General features: G+C 53.1%; 9 protein-coding genes across 9 annotated transcripts; 3 read left to right on the top strand and 6 right to left on the bottom strand.

Moving 5' to 3' along the window:
- Positions 1-112: 112 nt before the first annotated feature.
- BO97DRAFT_401878 (uncharacterized protein) lies at positions 113-1,030 on the bottom strand. The gene has a single exon (XM_025694365.1). It carries the CDS (start codon positions 778-780, stop codon positions 535-537), a length of 246 nt encoding a protein of 81 aa, XP_025556345.1. The 5' UTR covers positions 781-1,030; the 3' UTR covers positions 113-534.
- On the bottom strand, positions 240-670 carry BO97DRAFT_1651 (uncharacterized protein). Its single transcript, XM_025690253.1, has one exon. It carries the CDS (start codon positions 516-518, stop codon positions 273-275), a length of 246 nt encoding a protein of 81 aa, XP_025556346.1. The 5' UTR covers positions 519-670; the 3' UTR covers positions 240-272.
- On the bottom strand, positions 671-2,492 carry BO97DRAFT_1650 (uncharacterized protein). The gene is made up of 3 exons (XM_025690250.1): positions 1,745-2,492; positions 981-1,612; positions 671-907 (listed from the first exon to the last, which is right to left on the bottom strand). The coding sequence occupies exons 1-3, from the start codon at positions 2,367-2,369 to the stop codon at positions 824-826; spliced, it is 1,341 nt and encodes a 446-aa protein (XP_025556344.1). The 5' UTR covers positions 2,370-2,492; the 3' UTR covers positions 671-823.
- A 901-nt stretch (positions 2,493-3,393) lies between these two features.
- Positions 3,394-6,853, bottom strand: BO97DRAFT_466861 (putative C6 transcription factor). The gene is made up of 4 exons (XM_025699594.1): positions 6,267-6,853; positions 5,672-6,170; positions 4,856-5,618; positions 3,394-4,803 (listed from the first exon to the last, which is right to left on the bottom strand). Exons 1-4 carry the CDS (start codon positions 6,408-6,410, stop codon positions 3,723-3,725), a joined length of 2,487 nt encoding a protein of 828 aa, XP_025556343.1. The 5' UTR covers positions 6,411-6,853; the 3' UTR covers positions 3,394-3,722.
- Positions 6,854-10,315: 3,462 nt separating this feature from the next.
- BO97DRAFT_401874 (uncharacterized protein) lies at positions 10,316-14,306 on the top strand. Its single transcript, XM_025694364.1, has 8 exons — positions 10,316-10,860; positions 10,920-10,985; positions 11,047-11,374; positions 11,431-11,624; positions 11,681-11,960; positions 12,025-12,164; positions 12,221-12,351; positions 12,409-14,306. Exons 1-8 carry the CDS (start codon positions 10,807-10,809, stop codon positions 13,997-13,999), a joined length of 2,784 nt encoding a protein of 927 aa, XP_025556342.1. The 5' UTR covers positions 10,316-10,806; the 3' UTR covers positions 14,000-14,306.
- A 91-nt stretch (positions 14,307-14,397) lies between these two features.
- On the bottom strand, positions 14,398-16,567 carry BO97DRAFT_474270 (phosphoribosylaminoimidazole carboxylase ADE2). Its single transcript, XM_025700308.1, has 4 exons — positions 16,038-16,567; positions 15,866-15,963; positions 14,832-15,789; positions 14,398-14,708 (listed from the first exon to the last, which is right to left on the bottom strand). The coding sequence occupies exons 1-4, from the start codon at positions 16,501-16,503 to the stop codon at positions 14,512-14,514; spliced, it is 1,719 nt and encodes a 572-aa protein (XP_025556341.1). The 5' UTR covers positions 16,504-16,567; the 3' UTR covers positions 14,398-14,511.
- Positions 16,568-16,736: 169 nt separating this feature from the next.
- On the top strand, positions 16,737-18,561 carry BO97DRAFT_474269 (uncharacterized protein). The gene is made up of 4 exons (XM_025700307.1): positions 16,737-16,862; positions 17,005-17,050; positions 17,105-17,153; positions 17,224-18,561. Exons 1-4 carry the CDS (start codon positions 16,853-16,855, stop codon positions 18,487-18,489), a joined length of 1,371 nt encoding a protein of 456 aa, XP_025556340.1. The 5' UTR covers positions 16,737-16,852; the 3' UTR covers positions 18,490-18,561.
- Positions 18,562-19,236: 675 nt separating this feature from the next.
- ctpA (Cu(2+)-transporting P-type ATPase CCC2) lies at positions 19,237-23,333 on the bottom strand. The gene has a single exon (XM_025694363.1). It carries the CDS (start codon positions 23,106-23,108, stop codon positions 19,611-19,613), a length of 3,498 nt encoding a protein of 1,165 aa, XP_025556339.1. The 5' UTR covers positions 23,109-23,333; the 3' UTR covers positions 19,237-19,610.
- Positions 23,334-24,775: 1,442 nt separating this feature from the next.
- Positions 24,776-26,058, top strand: BO97DRAFT_380374 (COP9 signalosome subunit 7). The gene is made up of 2 exons (XM_025693200.1): positions 24,776-25,202; positions 25,289-26,058. The coding sequence occupies exons 1-2, from the start codon at positions 24,944-24,946 to the stop codon at positions 26,023-26,025; spliced, it is 996 nt and encodes a 331-aa protein (XP_025556338.1). The 5' UTR covers positions 24,776-24,943; the 3' UTR covers positions 26,026-26,058.
- The last annotated feature ends 42 nt before the right edge of the window (positions 26,059-26,100 follow it).

The raw sequence follows: 26,100 nt of genomic DNA, 5'->3' as shown, positions 1-26,100 counted from the left end.
AATGTGCATCATCCCATTTCATTCCTTCCCTATTCATGTTCCTATCCATCTAGTAGTAATAATGTATCACGGCATTCATGGCTGATGCCCAACCAGACTGCAAGAGCAAGAGAAAAAAAAAGAAAAAAAAAAAAAAAAACGCACGTCCTGTACGGCCAGTCAATAGATAATCCGTTGCGAGGGCAGGGCACCTCTCGAACAGTATAACGCAAGATGAAAATACAAAGCGGGCCTTGTTTTCGCTGTCCACCGATTTCTTCGGCTCAGAAGGTTTAAAGCCCCAATATGGTGTAGAAAGACGATCCAAAGAACACACGAACGGAGATGGCCAACGATCCAACTGATGCGACGACAAAGAGTGCGAAGTGCATGTGCGAGTGCGAGTGCAACGGTGTCATTAGAGCTTTGGATAGGGAGCCACTGGCCATTTGAGAGGTAAAAAAGGAAAAAAAAAGTAAGAAAAAGGAAAGCGCATAGCAACAGAGAAGAAAAGAAAGCCAAGGTAGATAAACAACCATTTTCACAATTGATAGATTAATGGCTCCTCCAACGCCGTCCCATTGTTAAAGCCGGGTATATCCAGCACCGTGATGCAAAAATGTACGGAGAAATGATAGATAGTCTCGAGGGACGGTCAGACACATCGGATTTGGCATGTCGGGCCCAGTCAGCGTCTCCTTTCCGATCCCTCGTCTTTGAAAAAAGAATTTCGAACCGATGCATGAGAAGCAGAGAAAAAGAAAAGAAAGCGAACAGGGCAATTGTGCTTTTTGCTGCCATCCCGACAAACTTGCTTCTGTACCGCTCGCTGCTGCTGCTCGTCTTATCTGGCCCCGATCCCAAACATACCCACCCCGTAACTTCCACCGCGGTCAGGCAGAGGGGTAGATATCTTCGAAACGTGGTCCTTAATGCAGTGAGAAAAAAAAGCAATCAGTATGTCAGAAGCCCAAAACACCATCATCATCCGAATGCCCTACCTTCTTCCGTTTCTTCTTTCCCATGCCCTCGCTATTTGAGTAGAATGCGCCGTCATCGTCGTCATCTGCGTAGCCTTCGCCGTATCCCACAAAGCTATTGTCATCGTAGTGCCGTTTGCGCCCCCGACTGGGTCGAGTTTCTGAACCGCCCGGCCCAGGGGTCCCACTCGCTTGCGTTCGGGCTCCATTGAGAGGTGCAACGGTTTTCTTGCTGGCATCGCTACCGCCGCCAGCATGCTTCGAGGGTTTTTCGTGACCCAGAACATCTTCCCACTGTTCGCTATTTGGTACTGCTCCGGGTTCCATTTTCATAGCCTTCATTTGGAGCGCATGCAACGCAGAGTCCATATCAGCCACCTTCATCTCCTTGCCAAACACCTTCTGGTTCTGCCATTCCTCTTCGGGCCACATCGTCATCTGCAACAGTCCCCCCGGTGCGCCGGGCTCGTGCTTCACAGGTTTATTCCTTCCCGCAAGGCCCAGCCCCTTTAGCTTGCCCTCGTAAGACTTCCGGAGCCGATTAATCTTTTCTCCTGTCACTGGATCCATTCTCGCGACGGATTTTGCGACGGGGCCTAGTCCGTACAGAGAGATCAAGTCCAGTGATGGGTCCGGACCAGTCGCAGTGTAGGCTGTGAGATTCATGGTAGCCACTTGTGTTAACAAATTTCAACTCTCAACAAAGAAGCATTGCAGGGGCAAATGGCATTATGAACTGTGGCGGCAACAGCCATACTAGGGACTGAACTGGGGGAGACTCTTACAGCTTTTGCAAAGATGGAACGCCGAGGAGAAGTCCTGCTGCAACGACTCAAGACTCATCGAACCTTCGTGCGAAGAGCCCGGCGCCTCTTTGTCAATATCCATGGCGTCACCCATCGCGGCATGATCGCGGACTGCGGACTCTGAATCGCCTCCGGGCTGCCGGTCATGGTCTGTCCGTCTGTGCGTGGTCGCGGACTCTGTACCAACGGGAAATGCGCTTGTGTTTGAGGACCCTGAGCCCATTGGCTTGGTTTGAGCATCAGGCTCGTCGAGCGAAGTCGTACCCGGAACATGCCCGCTCACGCTGCTTGCGGGGGTAGGGAAAGAGTTTGCCGAGACCCCTACCACCGGCTGTTGTGAGGGTTGGGTAGACATCGGAGCAGAGGAAGGAGGGGATGAGAGACTGGTATGTTGTGAAGTCGCCTGGCTCGGTGAGGTTTGCGAGGGTACGAAGTGGGTGGCATAGTTATGAGCGCTTACCGACATCAACGGAGGTGATGTCGGGGTCTGAGGGATCTGATCGGAGATCGTTGGAAGTAGAGTCTCTTTCAGAGACTCAGCGGCGGGAGATGACGGTGAAGGAGGTCCTACTCGAAATGATGCCGAGGAGGCGCGATCCGACATGGGAGTGCGGGAAGAGAAGGGCGAGAGAAGGAGGAGGTCGGCCAAAGCCCGAGCAGCCCGCGGCTCGTAATCGACTTAAGGTGGGTGTATATTGACGCTCTTCAGCTCAGGGACTGACTTCGGTAGAGATAAGATCGACCGTCGAGGGTGAAGGACGACGGAGGGGGAGAGGGGGGAGGTTGGCAGATCACGCCGGTCGAGGTTCGCTCAAGCGGGCCGAGCAAGACGTTCCACGACCGTCTAGTAGTCACGCATTCCAATAAGTCGAAGCAGAAACCGTAGTGACGGGGTCGGGGAAAAGCGAAAACCAGTAATGGTGATGGTCACCAGGCGTATGAGTGGGGAGGGGTTGTGGTGGTTGCGTCGATATGCGGCGAAGAAAACAGTCTGGGAGGGAGGCGGAGGTGGTGGTGGTGAAATGAAGAATAGGTAATGGGATGGGAAGAAGCCCTTTGGTCCGCAACTGGAGGAGGAAACGGGACGGCGAGATCTTGGATGACGGCGCACACGTGATCTGCGCCCTCAATTCTTCGACGGCGGCGGCTGCGGCTGCTGCGACTGGTTAATAGTAGCTGTAGTTACCACTGCTCAGGGCCGGGCTGGCGGGCGGGCTGCAACTACTTTCATCCTTTTCGGGCGTGTATTCTTATTTCCGCGGCACTAGTAAGTTAGTACACTCCAATACGCCCGATACCCGTATTGCTCTGGTACTGGTACCATTCACCCATGATACGGACCGAACAACATCCCCCTCGCTCTCGGGGCATTGTAGAGGACCGGACTTGCTATTGACAACAACAACAATGGTGGTGGAACATAATGCTACTACCTCTTTTCAAAGATACGTCTATTGATCTGCTTTGGTGTCCTGCCTCCATCAACCTATCTAGGTCCCCGCAAACACATCTCATATTACTGTCAGCGTAATAAAATACCGAGAGGGGGCACTCCTATCCTGCAGTGGCAAAATCCCAGAGGAGACTGTTCTTTGATTAGGATTATAGAGTACAAGCAAGTGCCTCCCCTCCGCATTTGGTTCGCTAGATACATGAACCGCCATTGTCCCTCCCCACGACACAACAATACAAACGATCTAGAGCATTGCCAATTTCCAATATCAAGAACCTTTTTGTTTCCAAATGTACTTTCAGCGAAAGAGCTGCTCCAAACACCAGAGACGAAGCCCATTGGCTTCCCATGGGTATATTGAGATACAAACAAAGATAAGGAAAATGCCACATGAAAATAGTAACCACACTTGAACAATGACTTGCCACGGCCGCTACCTGTCCGACTTTATGAGAAGTGAAAGAAAAGTAGAGCCATCTTTAGGAACAGAAAGAACATGCTAGATCACGACTGGTAGAATGTGGCCGACGCCTGCACTAGTCGCTGGGCAGAGACGTCGGGAATATTATCCTCTAACGTCTCCATGAGTTCCAACTGCTCTTGGTGGCTGAGCGTTCGTTCTCGCCAGGAGGGGACAGGGTACGCCCCATTGAAGTACTGGGAGTATTGGTCGCCAATGTCGTCAGCCCAATTCATCGGATTCACGGTGGCATCGACGTAGGCCAGATGGCCCGCACTAGTGGATGCCATGCTGAAATTAGGATCCCACCCCGGCAAGCCAGGAACAATAGAGGGTATATGGTTGTAGGGAGTGGATGGGTCGAATGCCATATCTGCATACGAGGCAGTCCTGTACGACAACGGACTGAAGGAGGTCTGAGAGGAGGTTGAAACAAGAGAAGGAGTAAGCTGACTATCCCAGGATGAGATGTGGGTTGCTTTCATTGGTTCCACGATAGGTATGATCGAGGACGAAGAAGTTGACGGCACTTGCGGATGAGGGAAGGATGGGTCAGCCGAAGGCCCCCGAGAATATGTGCCAGGAGAAGTACTGGTGTCAGGAATGGACGAGTTGCCGGCTCGTAGATTTTGCGACAGGAGCGACGTTGAGGTACTCGCCGGACTAGCAACAGACGGCGGTGTCGCGACTTCTTGGGAAGATGGGGTCGCATGGTTAGACGGCGAGTGTACCACAAAAGATTCTTGAGTAGCGTAGGCCCTGAGACAAGCCGCCACTAGGCTCTTGTATAAAACCAATGCAGATTCAACTCCTGGCCACCGCTTCGCTGCATGTACGATGACTTCCAGTGCTACGCTTAGATGGCTTTTCACTTCGTCGATCGGGTGTTCTTTCCGAATATCTGGGTACGAGAGGGACCAGAGGATGGTGTTCAAGGCCATGAAAAGCGATTGAGTGAAGATCCAGGTCAAGTCGACAGAGCCAGTGGCGACCTGTTCCTTATGCATCGCAACATTGAAAACGGACGCTTCATAACATTTGCGCGCGGCGTCAACTGAAGGCTCGGGCACCTGAGGTGACGGCCGATACAAAAATACAATCATCGTATTCCGCCGACCATGGAACCTGAGACAAGGTCAGCTTGAAGGAAGTAAGATGATAACGGGGCTTCGCTGACCATTTCTCGCCGAGGCCACTTCCGCCATCATTCTTGGGACAAGTCGCTACCCAGTCATCAATCTTCCTGATCATCTGTGTGAACCATGGATCTTGGTCGTTGGTTGGTGTATCGCGCTTATTGAGATATAGGGTGCGTCGGATCTCCGCTTGGAGGAGTCGCATCTTGAGGAAGTGTATTGCTATACACTTGGGCAAGATTATCCTGGCTCCCGGTCGTATTCCTTCGCGTGTGATGTTGTGATCTTCTACCGGTTCAAAAAATTTGACATTGATATGGTCGTGGCAGACGGAGTAACAGTTCGGTCGACCTAGACTATGGGAAAGACCATACTCCATGGATATAACAATCCAGAATAACCTCCTTCGCATGTCTATCTCCAGGGGATCCAGAAGCTTGCCATCTGAAGACCTGGTGATAGTTGCTTCGTCGGTGAGTCCGAGATCTTGACATAGCTTTACAGCCATTCCCACGACCCAGTAGGCGGCGGTCCTCGTAGGTGTCAACATTGAATACTGTGCTATTAGCGCCAGACATTGTAAAGAACGAAGGTCCCTTCGTCTGAGGGATGCCTCAAGAAATGGCAACGCGGCGAGATAATAACTGTCCGCCAGCCCTGCATAAGCAGGGCTCATTTTCTGCATGCTAATCGCGATCACCATTCGTAATTGAAAGTTTTGACACGGATCGTCAGAACCATTGAAGACCTCCTCAACATCGCGGCGGAATGTGGGTTCGTGTAATGTGGGTAGCATCGCTTGTGCTAAATAAGCAGGTTAATGAATGTCATACAGTGGTTACGTATGAGGGCCATACCCTTCACAGAGAAGACATCAATAAGGCGGTAGGTCATGTGCTGGAGGGGCAGATTGGGCTGGGGGATGGAGCTGATTATGGGGTATACTTTGGAGGTTGGCTTGGAGCTCTCGGCTGCGAAAGCATGCTTGATCTCCTGTGCGGTCAACTCAGGAACAACATCCTTGATGCTTTTCGAGTCTGTGTTCTGCTTGGCCATCTCCATTACCAATCGCGTCATTGCGATGCCACTCGATGGCCCCAGGTATTTCGACTCATCGTTTTCCTTGAATCGAATGCGACCGGCTCCCCGCACCATGAGTTCTGCATCTGCTGCGTGCTGAAACTCTTTCTCGAGCTCGGCCAGCTCTTTCTCGAGCTTGCGGGCCTTTTCGCGGAGCGAGACAATGTAGGTCCTCGATATGGTACATTTACGGGCCGAATCGTAATATACGCACTTGGCATTGCTGCGTTCGCAGGGCGCGCATCGTGGGATCCCGGGGTCACACCTGGATTTTCGCTATTAGGACGTTAGAGATGTTTATGCCACTGCTCAAAAGGGCAAGAATGATTGCGCAGGGGATGGGTGGCGGGCGAGGGGGGAAGAGACACGCACCTGTCTGCACCGGGTGCAAGCGGTCAATGTATGCGCGATGCGGCCATCGGGGGTCTGGTTGGAAGGCTCGGCAGCCGTGGATGGTGCTTCTTTCCACGGATTAGTGAATTGGGGGCGAGAATTCGAGGATGATTGCGCCGCCATGGTGGTGGTGGTGATTGTCCCTAAGAATGGGTTGATCCGGAGATCACAGTGCTAGCCAAGGTAAATCGTCAACGGGACATGCCATGAAAATTGCATGTGACCCTGGAATCGGGGGTTTTGAAGTGAAGTTAGATAAGAGACAAGAGGGAAGTTAAGACCGTCAGGCACAGGCGATTGTGGGATACTGATAGGACACCTGACGAGACAGCACGTTCGACATGTTCAGGGCTCGTTCCGACGTGGACCCAGCGGCAAAGGGTAGACGGCGGCGATGTACTGTACCTGGTCAAGGTGTAGTTATGAGAAGGAAAAGCAAGGGGGAGTTGTGCTGGACGTGGAATGTTATGTAAGCCACTATCGCAACAAGGCGATGAAGGAATTCATCTTGGCTATCATAAGAAGTAATAGGATGTTATGCAGACAAGTTTTCATGAACGGGTGGGATGCACTAAAGAAGCAGCAAAAAGAGAAGTGAGGAGGAGGGGGGGGGAAGAAGGGAAAGTGGAATAGAGGCGGAACTGAGGTCAATGAAGGCCTCGGTCGGTCCACCTCCCGCTTGGATCGACGGCACGCTAAGCAAGAGCCCCCCGCCCTCTCAAATTGTCGTAATTTTACCCTTCAGGCTTTCAGAGGCTCTCTCCAACTTCAAGGGTTGTTACAGCGAGCCACACTGGCCGCTCATGCCGATGGTTGCGGACAATTGTTGGGGCCTGACGCTCAAGCATTCAGTGCAAGGATGTCAGTACATCTGCAGTGATGAATAGTGAACCATTAAAACAATTGACTTAACTTAGTGATGCTTTACAACCTACTGACCTCTAGGACTTTAGTGGCTAGGTACCGGCAGTCAGCAGACAGATTTTAGCCCTATCCGCAAGATCTTGAACTGGACTGTTTCGGCTCCAGTAGATCGAGAGAGCCTGGGGCCAACCTAAGGCCCAAAACATCTTCAAATTGGGGGTCTGCACCCACTATCCTACCTGAAGTATACCCTAAATCATTGCAGAGACATTCGTGTTATCGACCAGTACCCGAGCCAAGTCGCCCACCAGCTGGGCCTTTCAGCTTATCTTTTTTCATGCCCAGGTAGCAAAATAGTCCGATGCCCAAAACATCCAGTCCAGCCTTGCAGGTCATACAGCAGACCATAGTCCACTGTGCGGTACATCACTCTGGAGACACGCCTCACTTGCTCTATCGACCATCGTTCAGCATACGCAGAAGCTGTCCCTAGAGGGTGACCCTGTCAAGACCCAAGACTGTACCTTGTCACTTATCCTCGGCGTTTGCACGGAAGAAAATAGGTGAAGTTCGATGAGTCGGACCCCACAACTTGCAACATCACTGGATCTTGCGAAACCTAGAATGGTCAAAGACCACAACGATCCGTTCTTAGCTTCTCCGATGGGACCACAATTCCACCATGTCCACAAAGCCCTTTCAAACCGTAATCGGAGGCTTTCCCTTGGTAGAGCTCGCTATCGAGTTGTAGCGATCAAGTTGTGGCTAAAGTCACCGCACCAAAAAAATCCTCTGGAGCCAGCCTTTCCCCTAAGGTCTAGACATTTTGCACCGCTTGAGATCTCATCGAGAAACTTTTTTTTCGTCCTTCACTTCCTTTCAGATTCGGCTGGCTATCATGTTTCGGGATAAAGACATAAGGAGCAGGGATCAGTGGATGATTGTCTTTCCCTCAAGTGGTCAAAGTGCCGAGTCCTGTCGCATCGCGGAGATCACTAGTTCCCACCTAAGGAGTAACGACGACTCCTTCATGGTAAGACAACCGAAGCTTTTCGGTTCCCAAGTCATGCGAGATTCATGGTTCAAGACCGTTGAGACTCCGTTATGCAACTAGCAGGAAAATTGCTGTGGCGGTTTTGGAGGCAGCTGAAATAGAATCAACCCAGTACTAAGTAGCCGAACCGTTTCTCTGGTCAGTCCACCACAGTGCGTAGTGAGTAAAAGTGCGGCCGTATTAAAGGGGGTGAAGGCGTTTGGACGCGTGGGGGAGAAGGTGGGGTTTGCGACTGGACCAAGAGGGGCGTGAGCAGGAGCCAATTTCGCCCAGAGATGGCTTGCCCGCCAATCAATCCTCGACTAACCCTCCAACAATCCCATCACGACATCACTAAAAGTCCCTGCTGTACTCTTTTAGACGGGCTTGATTCCTCACTCCGTCTAGCCTAGGAACTTCTGTTCATGGATCCAATTGACTAGTGTTATTGGGTTAGTCCGACCGGTACTTCTTGTAGCAGCCTCTATCCGAGCACTTTGGCGACTGACTGCCACTGCCGGAATATTTCGTGAATAGGGTCTTAGCTTCAGAGACAGGATGGCTAGCAATATCGAAAGCTACAGATCCACATACGGCGAACGCGGTGCATTTATTTTGTCGCAGGCATCTGCCAAAGCTGAACAGCTACACCTGACCTTCGCTGATCGCCATTTCATATAATGCTTTCCCCTTGATGCAGCCGAACTCCCTAGTGAATCCCGCGCAAATTAAATTAATTTAAGACCTGATAATCCTCGCTTCGAGGAGCTACCCGCGCCAGACAACAAGCTATACCTATTGCTGAATCATTCATACGACTCGACCCTCGATACAGGAACAGGCCATTCTGGCCAAGGCACTGACAGGCGATGCTTTTGCGCCTGACTCCGATCAATGCAAAAATGAGTTGTCTCGGTAGAACTTGTTCTGGCGACCGTGATTGTTGCTGAAGCTCTGAGAGTGATAGTACATTTTAGCTTTGGGTGGGAGCGTCCAGGATATGCTGATGCCTAGGGATGGTTCTACCCTACCTAGACTATTATTTCCATGATCTCAGTATTATTGCCCTGGAATAGACTAACAGACCACGCGCGTACGACAAGTCATCTTCAGGCCATGGGTCCAGACTCCAGACTCGACTCGAAGAAAGATGCAATGTCTTCCCTGGAGGGCGGCCGCAGTGGGTGACGTCAAGGTGATGCGGACCGCCGAAACTGCGGTGGAACCCACCATCTGATAATAAACTGGAATTGTCATTCTTCAATTGATATGCATGCACTTGTCGAGCTCTTTCAGCCTTATGGCTCTCTCCACTCGACCTAGTAGCTCTTACTTAACACAATCACCAGGATCCATAACCTTTAACTGACTCAATGCCGATTCTGTGTCTCTCTTGGCGCCCTTCAATGGACAAGAGATGTGAAAGCTGCGTGAAGCAGCAGGCTTCCTCTTCGCATTGACTTCCTCGTGTATGTAGATGCAGAAGCTATTAGAATCCTCGCGAAGGTTCGTCAGAAATAGTCTTTGAGCTAAAGACACTGTAGTCAAGGTAAATGAGAAAAGGGAAGAACGACACAGCGGGCGGAGGAGCATGTGATGGAGGAACTATGCCAAGCTTCCCGGGGTCTTCAAATTGTGCTTACTACTCTGCATAGGGTGCAGGAGCAAGAAAAGGAAAAGAGTCCTCACGGCGGTGCCCAGTGCTGCATTGTTTGTCCCGCCTGGCATCATGATGGCTCATTGCCCACGTATCAACGGTTTGCTGGCGTTGATCGCCGCCGTGGATAGGTTGAAGCTTTCCCGTCTGCCGGTTCTCTTCCCCGTCCCTGCTTGAGAGTTCATGCATCCAACTGGCTAGCCAGCACCTGGTGATGACCTCATCCACTGCTGTTGACGACGCCTACGAGAATAATGATGATGATGATGGATGATGATGTTGTCGTTGGTTCATGTTAGCCCTTGTCGCACCACCCTTCTCTTTCCCTCTCTCTTGCGCTCAGGAACCGGTCCAGCACCTGTCACCAACGACACCGTGACGTCAAAGCCACCCTTCTCCTTCCCTCCCTCCCTCCCAATGCAGCCACAATTTGCACGCTTTCCTCTGTCCGCGCCCCCCTTCCGTTGGCGGTGATCTGCATCCGGCGTAGGTATTTATTCTTCGCGGTCCCAGTCCATCTTCTGCTTCTTCACCTGATACTATTCTTTTCGCTATTCTTGTGCATACACTACTCCCCTGAATATTCATACTATTAATACTTGATACCCCAATACCCAATACCCAATACCCAATACCCAATTTCACAGCCGTGCAGCTATACACATTCTGATCCCAATCCTAATTTACAGCAGCGTCCTTCATTCCGGTGATACCCCAGCGACGCGGCCCTTTCCTCCCTTGGCTATCAACATTGATTGACTCCTTCGCCCTTGTCTCCACGGGAATTGCTTATCATCCCCGGGGTTTCAACTCTATTGTCGTTGCGATCGATCGTCTTTTGTGTTTATCTCTTCGCTTGAGCTTCTTGGCCAGACGCCAGTTCTCAGGCAACCATTGGTCCTCTTCGGACTTCTAATCCACACACGCTGCATCGTCTAGCTGTCTAGCGCAGAAAAGCATTCATCATGTCTTCCAAAGCCGCAGTTAACCACCCCATGAACACAAAGCAGAAGGAGCAGGTAAGGTTCACCAAGCCATTGTTGGGGTACCCGCAATGCTAACCAGTCTGTGATGCCAGGACATCAACCAGAAGCTGCAGCTCTTTGGCATCTACCAAGCATTCAAGAATGGAAAGCTTCCATCGGTGAGTACCGCTTCAAAACCACCTTGTGATGACGGCTGCTGAATCGTTTCATCCTGGGTAGAACAAACAATGCGATGTTGCCCTGAACACCGCTCTCCGCCACAAGGCTCTCGCTTCTCCGTCGAAAGAGCTCTCCACTGAGGGACAAGGCCTCGTCCAAGATCTTCGTGATGTTATCGACAACGCCAAGAAGCTCATGTTGAGCAAGAATAACGGCCAACTGCTCCAAGAGTTTCTCTGGGAGGCCCAGAATATCTCTGCAGAGAATACCGAGAAGCCCGGGGTGCCCGTAACCAAGGAGTCGGCTCAGCAGGACGCTCAGGAGTCTGTCGAGGGGCTCAAGACCTTGGGAAGACTCCTGATCACCAACGGAGAGTTCAGAAAGCTTCGTACGTGGACCTGCCCGGGAAACGTACATGATACCTCGACTAACCATTGATTGCAGTCAATGATGCTATGACCTTGGCCCGGGATATGGCTGGCGATGCGACCCAGAAGGCTTCCGACCGTCTTAGACCATCTCAAGACCAGCTCGCTCAGATCGACGAGCCCGCCGAAGAGAACGTGTGGCATGAGCAGCCAGACTTTTCGCAGCAGAAGGAACAGTTCAAGTCTCGCTTCAAGAAGAACAAAGAAGAAGTATGATTCTCTTTCTCCTAATTGCCACTCGCTCATCACAACTCACACGTTAGTAGGGCAAGCAAGATGTGACGGACACGGCGGCTCAGGCTGCAACGGGTGGCCAGCAGCCCCAGCGCGCCTCAGATGTCGATCCTCGTGCTGGTGCGACTGCAGGGGCGCAAAGAGCCCAGGAACTTGTGTCGGAAAATGTTCCTGAGGAACAGAAGACTCAGGCTCGTGAGCTCCGTGAGCGCACCAAGGGCTATCTGTCAGACAAGATGCCACAAGAGCGCCGCGAACAAGCTATCTGGCGGCTTAAGAAGATGGTCATTGAAATCCAGGGACATTCTGACTGTGAGTCACCAAGTGATTCTCAAAATTGCGTCTCGACCGCGAGCTAATTTATGATCTCCCGTAGACCAACAGGCTATCCGGACTTTGCTTTCTATGGCTGAGAAATATGGCAGCCACACCCGAGACCTTTCCCAGCAGGGTACTGGATCACTCCAGGGTTTCAGGAGCGGTGACAAGATCCAGAGAATGGAAACCAACTTGAGAGTATGTCGTCCGAAGTCGATGGTTTACCCACAGTCACCAACTAACGCTACTCATAGACCCTCATCGAACGCTTCGCGAACAGCACTTCTCTTGACAACCTCTTCGACTCGCTCGAGAACATCTACCGCGATGCTGACAGAGACCCTGAACTTAAGGGTTGGTTCCGCAACATGGACACGTTCATTAGGTACGTACACAGAGAGCTATGAACAAGTACAATAGCAGTTTCGCTAACGTTATTCAGAAAAACTCTAACTGAGCAGGGCTATATCATGGAGGATGACTGCACCCGCCAATGGAACCAGTTGACTGACCATGGCCGATACCTGCTGCGTGACCGCTACAGGGACCACACGGATCGCATCTTAGATGAGATCAAGTTCATTGGTGACCAATTCAACCAGGATCCTCAGAACCTGGCTTTCAGGAACTCCCTAGAGAAGCTGTTCGAGGACCTTGGTCGGGACTCAGATGGCAATGTGGCCTTCAAAAAGCATCTTCTCAAGGATGTCAGGGATGTCATCCTCCCGTCTGTCTTTGAGAACGTGCGTTACGTTCCCGTCCCACGTATTGAGGTCTCTGACCCCACAGCTGATGTGGTGGTGGAGAACCTTGTTATTGAGAGTGACAACTTGATGCCGAATGTGGTGGAGTTCGGTAGCGACAACTACTTCCGCTGGGGACGCAAGAAGATCAGCAGCAAGCGAGACAACAAGATCATGATCTCAGTGTCTGGAATCCAAGCTGATCTCAGAGATGTGAGCTACTACATCAACAGAAAACAGGGCTTCCCGGCGATCACCGACACGGGTATCATGGACATTTTCCTGGGTGGTGAAGGCTTCGGGTTCAAGATCGCGGCCTCCACTGCTCAGAAGGAGGATAGCCAGCACTACATCAAGCTAGATAAGGTGTCCGTCAAGATCGACTCTTTCAACGTGAAGCTGAAGAAGTCGAAGCACAAGGCTCTCTTCACCATCTTCAAGCCTCTGCTGTTCCGTGTCGTCCGCCCGACTCTGCAGAAGGTCATTGAGCAGCAGATCCGGGACGCCTTCGCGAAGGGTGACGGTCTTGCATACGAGATCCAATCCCGGGTCAACGAGGCTAAGGAAGCCAGCCGCCAGGACCCTGCCAACGCCCCCAACATCTACTCGCGGTACTTGGACGCCTTCCGTGCCCGCGGCGAAGAAAAGGCACGCAAGGCCCAGTCCCAGGCCCAGGCTGCTGCACAGCGCGGTACCAAGGTGCAGACCGCTACTACTCTTCACGACTCCATCTTCCCCGACATCAAGCTTCCTGGTGGTATTTCGAGCAAGGCTACGGAGTACAAGGAGTTGGCCATGAAGGGCGAACGCTGGGAGTCCCCGATCTTCAGCATCGGCAGTGCTTCTGAGTCCACCGACATCCCCAAGCCGGGCAGCATCTCCCGCAAGCGCACTTCTCCTCTTGAGAAGGGACCAAGCACTGGGGCAGCCACTACCGGATCCACGGCTCTTGCTGACGGCAAGCCGACCACTGGAGGCGTGGCAGCTCTTGATGGCCGGGCGGTCAACGGCTCTCATGCTCTCGGAACCAACGGCTACAGCAATGGCCACACTAACGGCCACACTAACGGCCACACTAACGGCCACACTAATGGCCACACTAATGGGTACACTGCCGGGCCCTACGGCTATGCCAACGGCCACTCCAAGCCCTACGACCATGTGGCGGCCTCTCGCGGTTTCTCCGACGAGGTAAACCAGGCGTTCGGCCACGGCAACGCTAACGTTACTGCTGCCGGTCGTCCCACTGTCCCCGGTGCCCAGACCGCATTCAACCCTCAGACCGCATAAGCCAAGTCTGATCAATTGAACCAAAGGTCGAATAGCAATGACTGTCGATAGGTTCCAGAAAACAAGATAACGAATTCCGTTTCACTGTGCCGATCAGCTATTTCTTATCTCCTATCTGTGTTTATTGATACCGAGGTCTGTTCTTAGTACTGTTTACTGGTTTTTGTTTTGATACGTCACTCTCTTTGACTTCCCTTTCTCACGTGTATTATGGTTGCTTTTGTTGGTTGATTCCCTGCCATGGTTTCTATCTATGTTGTGAGATATCTCAGCAGTTAATGATTAATCCATTGTATCTGATGTCAGCTATTCCGTTCCTCCCAGTAGAGCACCCTAGAACAGGACACTCTTAGAAATAGCAAGCGAGAGGATGGCAGAAAATCATGAGCCACCACCCCCGCTGCGGACATCGAAACCCTATATCCTTAACCCTCTTCTATTTTATATACCCATACCATATCGATCGTGAAAAAAAAAAAACATGACAGACGAAAAAATCAGACTACGGTTGATTACATTTGCTCAAAGTACTTTTCCCAGCCCAATTCCTGCAATTTTGTACCCTTCAACTCCATGTTCTCGGCGCGGGCACTCTCGGCGTAGGCTTCGACCTTCTTCTGGATCGTCGGGTCAAAGGCACCGAGGATGCGCGCGGCCAGCAGGGCGGCGTTGATGCTGTTGTTGATGCCGACGGTGGCGACGGGGACGCCTGCTGGATGTTAGTCGAATTCATACATATCACGTGGAAAGACGGCAGGAGGTAAAGAAGAAAATAGAGGGGATAGGAGAAGGAGGGAAGGAATGTAGTCAGCGATAGAACGGACGGACGTACCCCGGGGCATCTGCACAATGCTATACAGACTGTCAACACCGTCCAGAGAGCTACCCTTGACCGGGACACCGATGACGGGAAGGACAGTGTGCGCGGCGGCCATGCCGGGCAGGTGGGCGGCGCCCCCGGCGGCGGCGATGATGACCTTGATCCCGCGGGCCGCAGCGCCGGCGGAGTACTCGGCCATGAAGGTGGGGGTGCGGTGGGCGGAGGTGATGTCCACGGCGGGTTCGACGCCGAAGTAGTCTCTCAGGAGCTTGAGGCCAGGCACCAGGGTCTTGAGGTCACTGTCGGAGCCCATGATGACGGCGACGGAGGGGGCGGGCTTCGAGGGCCCGGAGGAGATGGGCTTGGTCTTGACGTCGCTGCGCTGCGAGCGGATCTTATCGACGACCTCGATGAGCGGCTGGATGTAGGTCTCAGCTTCGTGCATGGTGGCTGCGGTCACGGTGATGTGGCCCATCTTGCGGCCGGGTTTGGCGGCGCCCTTGCTGTAGAGGTGGATGCTGGCGTTGGGGATGGAGAGGGCGTGCTCGGCGGCGGTGAGGTGGGTGTCAGGGGCGGCGCCGCCGATGATGTTCAGCATGATGGAGGGTTGGCGGAGCTCCAGGCTCTTGGGAGGGATGGGGAGGTCGGAGATGGCGCGCAGGTGCGCTTCGAATTGCGACATGCCGCAGCCTTCGATGGTGTAGTGGCCCGAGTTGTGGACGCGGCTGGCAATCTCGCAAAGGAGAAGGCTGTCATCCTCCAAGAGGAACATCTCGACACCGAAGGCTCCTTTACCATCGAAAGCGGCGACGGCCTTGCGGGCCAGCTCTTGCGCCTTCTGGTTGATAGTGTCGGAGACGTTGCGGGCGGGGACGTAGACGAGCTTGCAGACCGAGTCTTCTTGAACGGTCTCGACGGTGGGGTAGGATAGGACGGCGTCCTTCGTCTTGACGACCATGACGGCAATTTCCTATACCATTGTAGCTGTTAGATCGTGTTCTTTGCGTGAGGTCTATGGGGTCGGTAGGAGTGGCCGGAGGACCAACCATCTTGAAGTAGGCCCATTTCTCGGCATACAAGGGTCGACCCTTGAGTGCCTCCAAAGCTTCTGGGATGTCTTCTTTCGTGCGCACGTGGAAGTTTCCTAATTATACCACCATCAATAGGGTCAGCCACTATGTATGCATCAGAGGTGGCCGGCACCGAGGTATGACTCACCGCGTCCATCATATGCCATGGTCTTTGACTTGAGCATCATAGGGTATCCCAGCTGCTCGCCAACCTTAGCTAATTCCTCCGGGGTGTTTTCCTTCAGCTCGCAGTGATCAGCCATAGGGATTCCATATTTCCTCAGGTGCTCCTTCTGGTCGAACTTGTTCTGAATCGTGCGGATCGCCTGCCAGCTGGGCTCGATCTTGACCTGGGAAGCGATTTCCTCGAGAGCGTAGGTATCGACATGTTCGATTTCGGCGGTCACGACGTCGCATGACTTGGCCAATTCGCGGACGGCCTCGCGCTCCTTGAAAGAGCCGGTGACATGGTCGTCGTGAGAGCTGATCTGCTTGGCCGGGGAGTTCTCCGCATCGAGGACATTGCATTGGATGTTGAGTCGGTTGGCGGCTTCGACCATCATACGGCCCAATTGGCCTCCACCAAGAATTCCAATCTTCGGAGAGTTCCACATGTTGTTAGCTGGGGGGGCGCTGCTTTTGAGACCGACGAAAAAGACGACGGGGAAAAAAGTGACGGGGACGTTCGAACGACCGCCGAAGACGGAGAAGATCTGGGGAAAGTAGAAAATGAACCCCTCAGTCACGTGTGGCTCCGATAAGCGGCTGCCGGGCCCAATCACGGTCGGTGGTTGCCGGGGGAGCCGCTGTCCCCGCGCGCATCACGAGCAAACGATCAATTGATTGATCAATGCTGATGGTATTTCTCGTGGGAAATTTTCCTTGTGCATCTCGCTCTTCCTGACCCCCTCGCACCTTTACTTTCCTGCAGTCTGAGCAGGTTCAGCGAACAATCTCGTGATCATGTTACTGGGTGAGTGTCTGCGCCGGGCTCCGATCCTCATTTCCTGCAGTTACCCCTTCGCGAGCTATCCCAGCTTGAGCTTGACTCCGCCCATTGCTCATGAAGTACAATATGTGAACTATTTTTTTTACTAACAGACCGCGCAAATCAGACGAAGAAAGCCTCGAGATCGCCGCTAATGGCGGTGCGATAGACCCGTATGTCGAGCTATCTGCTTGCTGGTCCATCTGGCGTTGACATTCTCTTTCCAGCTCAAAATGGCCCAACCTTGTCGAACCGCTCCTGGAGCGACTACAACATGTACGCACCCCTCAAGATACCAGCCGCGCATCCAATCTCAAGCCACTGACTAGTCTTCCGGCATAACCAGAACGTCTACAACGTGTTCCCCATGCCGCGCGTGCCTCCAGCAGCAGCGCAACAACCTCCTCTCCCTTCCGCAGCGACCATCCTAGCACAGAATCCCTCCCCAAGCACCACCACAAGCGACAGCAGCGCCAACAACAGCGCAGAAACGAGCATTCCACCGAACCTCCAAACCCCGCCTCGACCAACAGCCACCTCCTCAACCACGACGCCTCTATCCAGCGAACGCATCCCGGACTCCCAGCCCTTCTCCTCCCAAGCGGCCTCATCATCATCAACCAACTCACCCACCCTCCCGGGACCCCTCGACCATCTTCTCACTGCAATCTCCGCCAACATCCGCACGCTCTTCGCCACCAAGCCCCCTCACACGATCCAGCGCCTCGCAGAGCTCATCCTCCGCCCGACAGCGCACTACCGCACCCTCCCGGCCTACCTCCGCGCCGTCGACCGCGTCGTCTCCGTCACCAGTCCCGCGGATATCTTCCCCTTCCGGACGAGCACCGGCACACACCAACCCCAACACCACCAGCCGAACGGAACCATCAACGGCGGCGGCAGCGCCGGCAGCGCCGGCGGGGGTGGAGCCGTCGAGCCGAGCTTCATGTTTTCTGATCACGGCCTGGGCAGCGACGAGTCGCTCGGCGGGGCTCTTCTCACCCCAATCCCGTGGTTGCACAACACCGCGTCCTCACCCGAGGCAGAAGGGGAACAAGAGGCGGCGGCGGGCGGCCACATTGGTGCTGCCGGTGACGGCGCGAGCGAGACTGGGTTCTCGGCGCAGACAACAGTTGGTCCAACTGGTGGTATTGATAGTGGTGGTAGCGGTGCCGGGGGTGACGTTCTCGCGCCGACCGCGACGGGGGAGAATGATACGGAGAACGAAGTGATGGGCGGGATGGACTCGGTGCCTGCGGAGTCGGCCGTAGAAGATGTCCCGCATGCGCGGGGTCCGCCTGTCGTCGGGGTCGAGGATATGGGGTTACAGGATGGCAAAGGGGTAGAAATGAACTTGGATGGAGCGAGTGGGGATGATGATGATGGCCGGCAGCAACAACAGTCGCAGACCCAGGCGCCGGGCCAAGAGTCGTCCGCTGATCAGCAGGGTGGGCAGCAGCAGGAGCAGCAGGCAGGTCAAGCTGAGGATCAAGCTCAAGAAGGTGCCTCAAAGCCCGTTACGGACGGCGATGGAGACATTGCGTTGGAGGATGCGAAAGCAGAGGAAGGCCCTGCGACGGCCGAGAAGGAACAACAGCAGAAGCAGGGCTGAGGGTCATGTAGGCAACTGCAATATCCAAAAGATGGAATTCTGCATTGCAGGCGTGTATAATTTTACATCAACACTGAGCGATGATCTCAAATGTGATTCGGCCGTTCTTGCATCGAGACTTGTGCTGCGGTGAAAGTAGATAAAGGCCAAAGACAACATCTGCTGCATCTTAGACCGACAAACGCTGGCCCGGAGACCAGCATGTAATTAACCCACCTGCTCCCGAACTAGGGCTGCTCAACTCACTGTGAAATGGCAGGCAAGGGCAAGTCGGACAGTGACGCAGAGAATGCAGAGATAGTGTATTTTATTATTTTATTGCGGTTGAGTGACCCGGCAAGATTGGCTATATACTCGTGTGCTTGGTTTAAATAGACAACGCCACGCCTGCATAGTAGAATATTACGATATTCGAACAGAAATTGATCTAACAAGTTCCCGTGTGTTCATGACTCTGACTGCGGCGACCCTTCTAATAATTGAAAAAGTATTTAGGTCTATTATCTCGAGATCTAAAATCAATACAAAATATAGCTGTACTTCTTAATCGTAAAATGAGGACACCGTACTTGATAGTCGTATAAAAGCAAGTGTGTGAGGAGGGGAGCTGTCTCCACGGTTACGACATACTGCTTGAGAGGCAGATATACAGACTGTGAGTACGTTCCATATTCCCTTCAATAGCAAAAGTTGGAAGGTACGCTGTTTGTCAACCTATCAACGATAGGCCCAGTGCTTACTATATGCTAAGCCTCTGACATATAGAGCCTGCGACAGTCTTGAATAGGTTTGTGGATCGCTCACTACAACGGAAGCCCAGCCAGTCTTTGCAAATTAGTCAAATCAATTACGATCTTCCAAATATACACACCTCAATCATAACGATTGTTGTCGTAATTTATAGACTGTCAACAAGGTATTGTACCTGAGACAGCAGACATCGAAACCAAGCAACTCCAAGATAGCACTGCACCATTCGCTAGCCAAGAAACAAAAGACTAGTAGTATATCATTAGGGGTCGTGACATGCAGATATGCGATCTATGGCCAATGCCAGAGTTCATGGACAGCAGTGACAAGACAATCATTATATACCCAAGAACATGTGCTTCCACACCAAATCAAGCCGGTTCCACTGTTTGGAGAGGAACATAGCGGCCCTCGTCCAAGTCGGAGCCTCTGGCTCTCCTACCCGTGACCAAAGACCAAACCTCTGCGCCGGTGTTGCGGATCCAATGGGACGAGCGTCTGCCGCCGGAGGAGCGCGTGACGGATAGAGTAGCCTTCCACCAGCTCTTTTGCGAGGACTTGAAGTCGGTGTCAGTTTCAGAAAGTTCCCTGAGGAGCTTGTCAGCATCCATCCATTTCGGACGGCGCCACAGCTTCAGGAGCAGACTGCTAACGACGACAGAGACGCTGGAAGCCGCCATGGCGGCACCAGCAGCCATGGGGGGTAGCATGAACCCGAACGGTAGGAAAATGCCCATAGCAAAAGGCAGTCCGATGACATTGTAGAGACAAGCCCACATCAAGTTCAGCTTGATGCGTTTGAAAACGGACCGCGATAGATACAAACTCGCGGGCACAGAGAGCAAGTCATCGGGCCGCATGAGGACAACGTCCGCTGCCTCCATGGCAACGTCAGTCCCAGAGGCAAGAGCGATACCGACAGATGCAGTAGCCAGGGCGGGGGAATCGTTGATTCCATCACCAACCATGGCAACCCGATCACCGGCTTCTTGCAGAGAAGCGACGATAGACTGCTTGTCTGAAGGGGACACGGAGGCATGGACCGCATCGACCGGAATACCAACAGCCGTAGCGATCGAAACGGCAGTGGAATGAGTGTCACCAGTGATGAGGGATGTCATAATGCCCATACGATGCAAGGCCGCAACTGCGGCCGGAGCGCTGCTTTTCACGGTATCCTGAAGTGAGATAGTACCGGCGTACTGGTTATCAATGGCGACATGAATCTGGGTGACACCAGCAGGAGCTTTGGAATTAGGGTTGTCGATATCTTCAAAAGACTGAGACTCGGCAGCATCTGGGACGGCAACATCCCTTGACCGGAGAAAAGCAGCATTGCCGACCAAAACGCGGTACCGAATGCGCTCAGCACTCGAGGTAGGCTCGACCAATGCAGAGATACCTTTTCCAACGCAGGCTTCAAGGTCACCCAAGCTTCCTGGCAAACCACCATCTCCAGGGTTGCCTGATTCAATTTTAGCGGCCGCATGTATAGCTCTCCCAATAGGATGTTCGCTGCTCATCTCTGCCAGGCCAACAATGAGCCACCAAAGTCGACGACGCCAATCGTTGACAGTCCAGTGAGGTTCAATTCTAGCGTCTGCCACACTCATCTTTCCAGTCGTCAATGTTCCAGTTTTGTCAAACACCACATGATTGATCTTTGTTGCGGCTTCAAGGACGGCGCCGCCTTTGACGAGAATACCCTGTTGTGCACCTACGCCGGTTCCAACCATGACAGCGGTGGGTGTGCTTAAACCCAAGGCGCAGGGACAGGCAAAAACAATGACAGAAATGCAGAGCTTGAGACAAACCATGGCTTTGCCTCCGTTGCTTTCTGCCAGGAAAACCTTGGGCGGGTGAGGCAATATATGGCTCATGAACATCCAGCCAAAGAAAGTGACCAGGCCAAGACTGATAATAGCTGGAACGAAATAGCCAGCCACGACGTCAGCCATGCGCTGAATAGGAGCTCGACTCGTTTGAGCGTCCTGGACCAGTTTGACGATTTGACTGAGCTGAGTATCTTTGCCTGCTCGGGTGACCTTGAAGTCCATCGAGCTTGTTCCATTGACTGTTCCGGCGACAACAACGCTGCCCTTGGATTTGTGTATAGGAAGGGCCTCGCCAGTGATCATACTTTCGTCGACATAGCTTTCTCCGCGAATAACAATACCATCCGCCGAGACCTTGTCTCCGGGATGGAGCATCACGATATCCCCAACTTCAATGAGTTCAGTGGGAATCACTTTTTGTCCCAGCCCTGATCTTTCATGTGCTGCCGGAATCGACTGTTGCTCTTCTGATTTGGCAGGCTTGGTGTCCCACTCCTCAGCCATTTTCTCTGCCGCTATCGGGTCATCGTAAATTGTGGTCATTGACGGCGCCAGGGACATCAGTCGCGAAAGTGCAGCCGATGTTTGACCCTTGGCTCGGTTTTCCAACCATCTTCCCAGCGTGATAAAGGTGATGAGCATGGTGCTTGTGTCGAAAACTGTGCTAGGCCTCGAGTGACTGGCCGAACAAAATGCAACCACCATGGTGAAGATACTGTAGAAGAATGCTGCTGATGTACCCAGCATGACAAGAACGTCCATGGTCGGTGAACGGTGTTTTAAAGATTTATAACTGGCCACATAGAAACGTTTCCCGATGCCAAACTGGACAGGTATGGTAAGGAGAAGGCAAGCAACGTCACCCAGGTAGAGACCATGGAAGAGCTGGACACGGCCAAAGTCAAGGGCCGGCAAGTACATGGGAAGAATCATATTGATCAGGAAGACCGGGACGGCGAATGTTGACGAGAAGAGGAACGCCCGCTTCCACTCCCGAACCTCCTTAGTCTTGGAGAGCGAGTCAAGCTGAGCATTCGTGTCGTCCGACTGCGACACCAAGGCATTGTATCCAGCGGCCTCAATAGCTTCCACAATCGATCGGACACCAATTGCGGAAGAGTCGAAGGATACGTTGATTCGAGAGGTGGCCATGTCTACTGACGCTGAGGACACACCGGGTTTCTGAAGAAGATCATCTTCCAGACCAGCTGCTGAGGCGGCATCGCGCACCCCGTGAAGACTTAGAGTGACGCGGCTGATGCCCTTAGAGGAAGGGGTTTGCGGTTCGGATGACACGAGAGCTGTATCGAAACCAGCATCGTCAATTGTTTTGAAGATCTTCTGGAGCGGCAGTACAGATGGGTCGTGAACGAGGATCGCTCGTTCAGCTAGTAGACTGATATTGAGCTGCACCAGTCCGTCTACTCCGTTAAAAGCATTTTGTATGCTTGATGTGCATGCACCACATGTCATGCCGTCTATAGATACTGTGGTGACCATCAAATGGGACTTCGATCCCGTCGAGTCCTGCGTAGAGTGAGAGCTATCCTGAGCCGTTGAGGTTTCCAGCACCTTGGCGCCAAAGCCACGATCTTCGATTATTTCCGCGATTTGATCCGGGGTGATGACCGAGGCGTCGTGTTCGACGACTGCCCGTTCCGAGAGTAAAGAGACGCTGACCGATCGCACACCTGCTGCCTCTTTCAATCCTCCCTCGACCGCGGAGGTACAAGCGCCGCAAGTCATGCCCTCCACTGCCAGTGTCGTGGTCGATAAAGAGGATTTCGCGGTACTTTCGGCTGGTAAGGATGAGCTATCCGTGGAGACGACCTTAGCGTCAAAGCCGCAATCATCGATGATCTCGGCGACCTTTTCCGGTGAAAGCAAGCTCGGATCGTGGTGTACGACTGCGCGACTCATCATCAGGCTCACGGTGACTTCTCCGGCGCCCTCCACTCCCTTGAAGGCCCCTTCGACGGCCGAGGTGCAGGCGCCACACGTCATGCCCTCCACACTGACCGTAGTGGTAGCCATATGAGCGGGGCATCGGTCATTGAGAGAGCTGTCGTCTCCAGCGCGGAGCAAAGCGGTTGATGAGGCCGCCATGTCGCACCGATTTGATGGTGACAACCAGGCGAAGAGGATTGTCGACCGGGTAGCGGTGTTATCGCATAGGAACGTGATTCAGACGGGAGGGGAAAGCTGACGGGGGCGCTGGTAGGGTAATATAGTGGCGGAGGGAACCGCAGGGAATCATGCAAGGATCGCTGGAGACCTATTAATCATGTAATAATAAAAAGCATTTATATTGGGACTAAAAGTAGTACCAATAATGGACTCGGCAAGGCCCGGATGGAACGGAAGGTGATGGAGACTGGAGAAAGTTCCAGTTTGGATGGGCCGGGCGCTACAGGGCAGTTTTGCTGGTGGACGCTGGACGCTGGACGCTGGACGCTGGACGCTGGACGCTGCCACCCGTATTCATCCCTCAATAAGTAAGTCAGTCAGTCAAGTCTCCTTCTCGCAAAGGAATGCCAGAGGAGGCAGTCAAGGCCGGTTAGGGATTGAACAAAGAGTGGACAGTGGCCCGGGCCCGTGATCCATCTCTTTTTCCTTATTCATGATCAATCACCGAACAATGAGAACGGAGCAGCCGAGGAAAATTACGTCCGATTCTCTCCACTTTCGAGGAATGTCCCGCCCCGCCCAGTTACGTGTGGGAACTGCCAGCTCCGGTACACTTTACGCGTACGGTATCGTGTGAGCTGCTTCCAGTCTAGACTTGTTAACAGTCTACAAGTCCAAGAGGTCACGAACCATAGTCTTGATTTCGATTGATTTTGCGATTCTCCCTTCTGTCTGTTTTCGATCTATAACTGATCGGAACAATTGAGACAAATACTCAGGCAAACAAGTCTCAGCACCGAACACAAGGATGGTTCGGATTGACACTCGTATTGCCTGTTGCTCTGCATGCCAGTCTGCAAGGAGGGCTCCGTTTTCATTAACTTGGCACAATAACTGGGTTCAGACTGAATTCAGAAGCAGACTTGACTTGAGAATCATCCCAGAACCCGAACATTCTGGTCACTCAGACATGTAGCCGACTGACCGACTATCATCGCGTGCAGGCATATGCTGTACTGTATTTCGTCGACCGTCGACCGTCGGACTCCGCACGCCTGGTAAGGTGTAAGACATGGAAACCTACATCATCGAAAGAGACACAATCCGGTTTGAGCGTGACTTGGCTGAGACACCTGAACCACTTCCAATGATATTGTGCCCAAGCCGATGCTTGCAAGCCTCAAGAACGTTGGATTCAGACAAGCTGTCATGCTTAGCTGTCAAGAAAAGGTTCTGAAAGGGTTCTGGGGTTGAAACACCCGATGGTTCTGACGTTTCAACTATAGAGCTGTGTCTCCCGGAATGGTTCCAGACCTGAGATTGCAGTGGTGCTCAGTAAATGAAGGTCACCCCGAGCCTCGGTCGAAACGCTGATTGAAGCGAACTGCTCCAATGCAGTCCTGACAAGATCGATAGTAAAATTTGGGCGTGGATTGCAGGACGTAGACTAGAGGCAAGACACCAGAATGCAGATCACATGGGCGGATGTCACTCCCACCATGGTTTGCATCTCAGACAAACACCACCACAACATCTCATCATCCATCCATCCATCATCCCAACTACCGCTTCGGATTACGGATAATTCTGAGCTGGTATTCTCGCACACTATAAGTGCATAGCACCACTACGATATAATCAAGCCGGAAATACTGAAGAGCAGAACCGAGATTACCTGCCTGGCTCTTTCACGAACAGCCCGCCCCAGCCAAGCAGCTATTTCGAGCCATCTCTCACCCAGCATGGACCAAATACATACTCGGGCCATCGAGGCCCTCCAACCGTTCATCGCCCTCGCCAACTCCACCAGCGCCAGCTCCCCTCGCTTTGTCGCCAACATCATCACAAACGCGACCTCAAACCCACACACCTTCGTCTTTGCAGAGCTGCTAGAGACGGCTGCCGTCCAGGCCCTCCGCTCCCCGGGCACTCCCGCGGAATACCAGAGCTATCTAACATTACTCGAGATCTTTGCCTGGGGCACATGGCAAGAGTATCAAGGTGAGCTCCTATCCCACCCGCTCACCTCCCAGCCAACCCACCGCAACCGCAGCTCCCAACTAAAACACGCCGCCATCCTAAAACAGAAACACCCAACCTGCCCGCTCTGAGCGAAGCCCAGACGCTCAAACTACGCCTCCTCACGCTCCTCACGCTCTCCTCCACCATCCAACCCCTCACTTACACCGCCCTGATGAGCGCCCTGTCCATCACCGTCCCCTCCGATTTCGAATCGCTCGTCACAACAGCCATCTACTCGTCTCTCATCAAGGCTCGTCTCTCCCCCGCCTCGACCCCTCCTACCGTCAACGTCACCGCCATCGCCCCGCTCCGCGACGTAAAGCCCCAATCGCTATCCAAAATTATCACCGTCCTTACGCAATGGGAGACCCGCTGTGGAGACGTCATCAGCGACATCGAGGCCGAGATCGCCAAGATCAAATCCGAGTCGGCGAAGCGCCGGGCTAAGGAGCATGCGCGGAACGTGGCCTTCGAACGGGCGCTTGAGGCATATCAGACTGAGGCTGCCGGCGTGGTAAGTGGAGGCGAGAGTAGCGCGGCGGGCGGGGCCGCCCGGAGGCACTGGGGCCAGCAGCAGGCGGTCTATAATAGAGGGGGTGGGCTGGGGGGCAACAAGCGTGAGTTCAGTGCGGATGAGTATGACGATGATGATGGGTTCTGGGAGCATGGCAATGAGATGGAAATGCAGGCTTCGGGCGGCTCGAGGATGGATATAGATGAAGGATCCGGGTCGGGAAGAGCGGCGGGATCGGGATCAGCGGGCGCTCGGCATCCCAAGCGGGTCTTGGGGAAGAAGTCGTAGGGTACCTTCTTGCTAGCTAGCAATCAAAGATAGGGAGTTGATTCCATGTTCGGAAGCTCGTAAGCATTATGCTCG

Source organism: Aspergillus homomorphus (assembly GCF_003184865.1).
Source record: "Aspergillus homomorphus CBS 101889 unplaced genomic scaffold BO97scaffold_1, whole genome shotgun sequence".
In the NCBI taxonomy this organism is placed as follows: Eukaryota; Fungi; Ascomycota; class Eurotiomycetes; order Eurotiales; family Aspergillaceae; genus Aspergillus; species Aspergillus homomorphus.
Note: the sequence above shows the minus strand (reverse complement) of the source record. Positions and strands in the feature narration are given on the sequence as shown.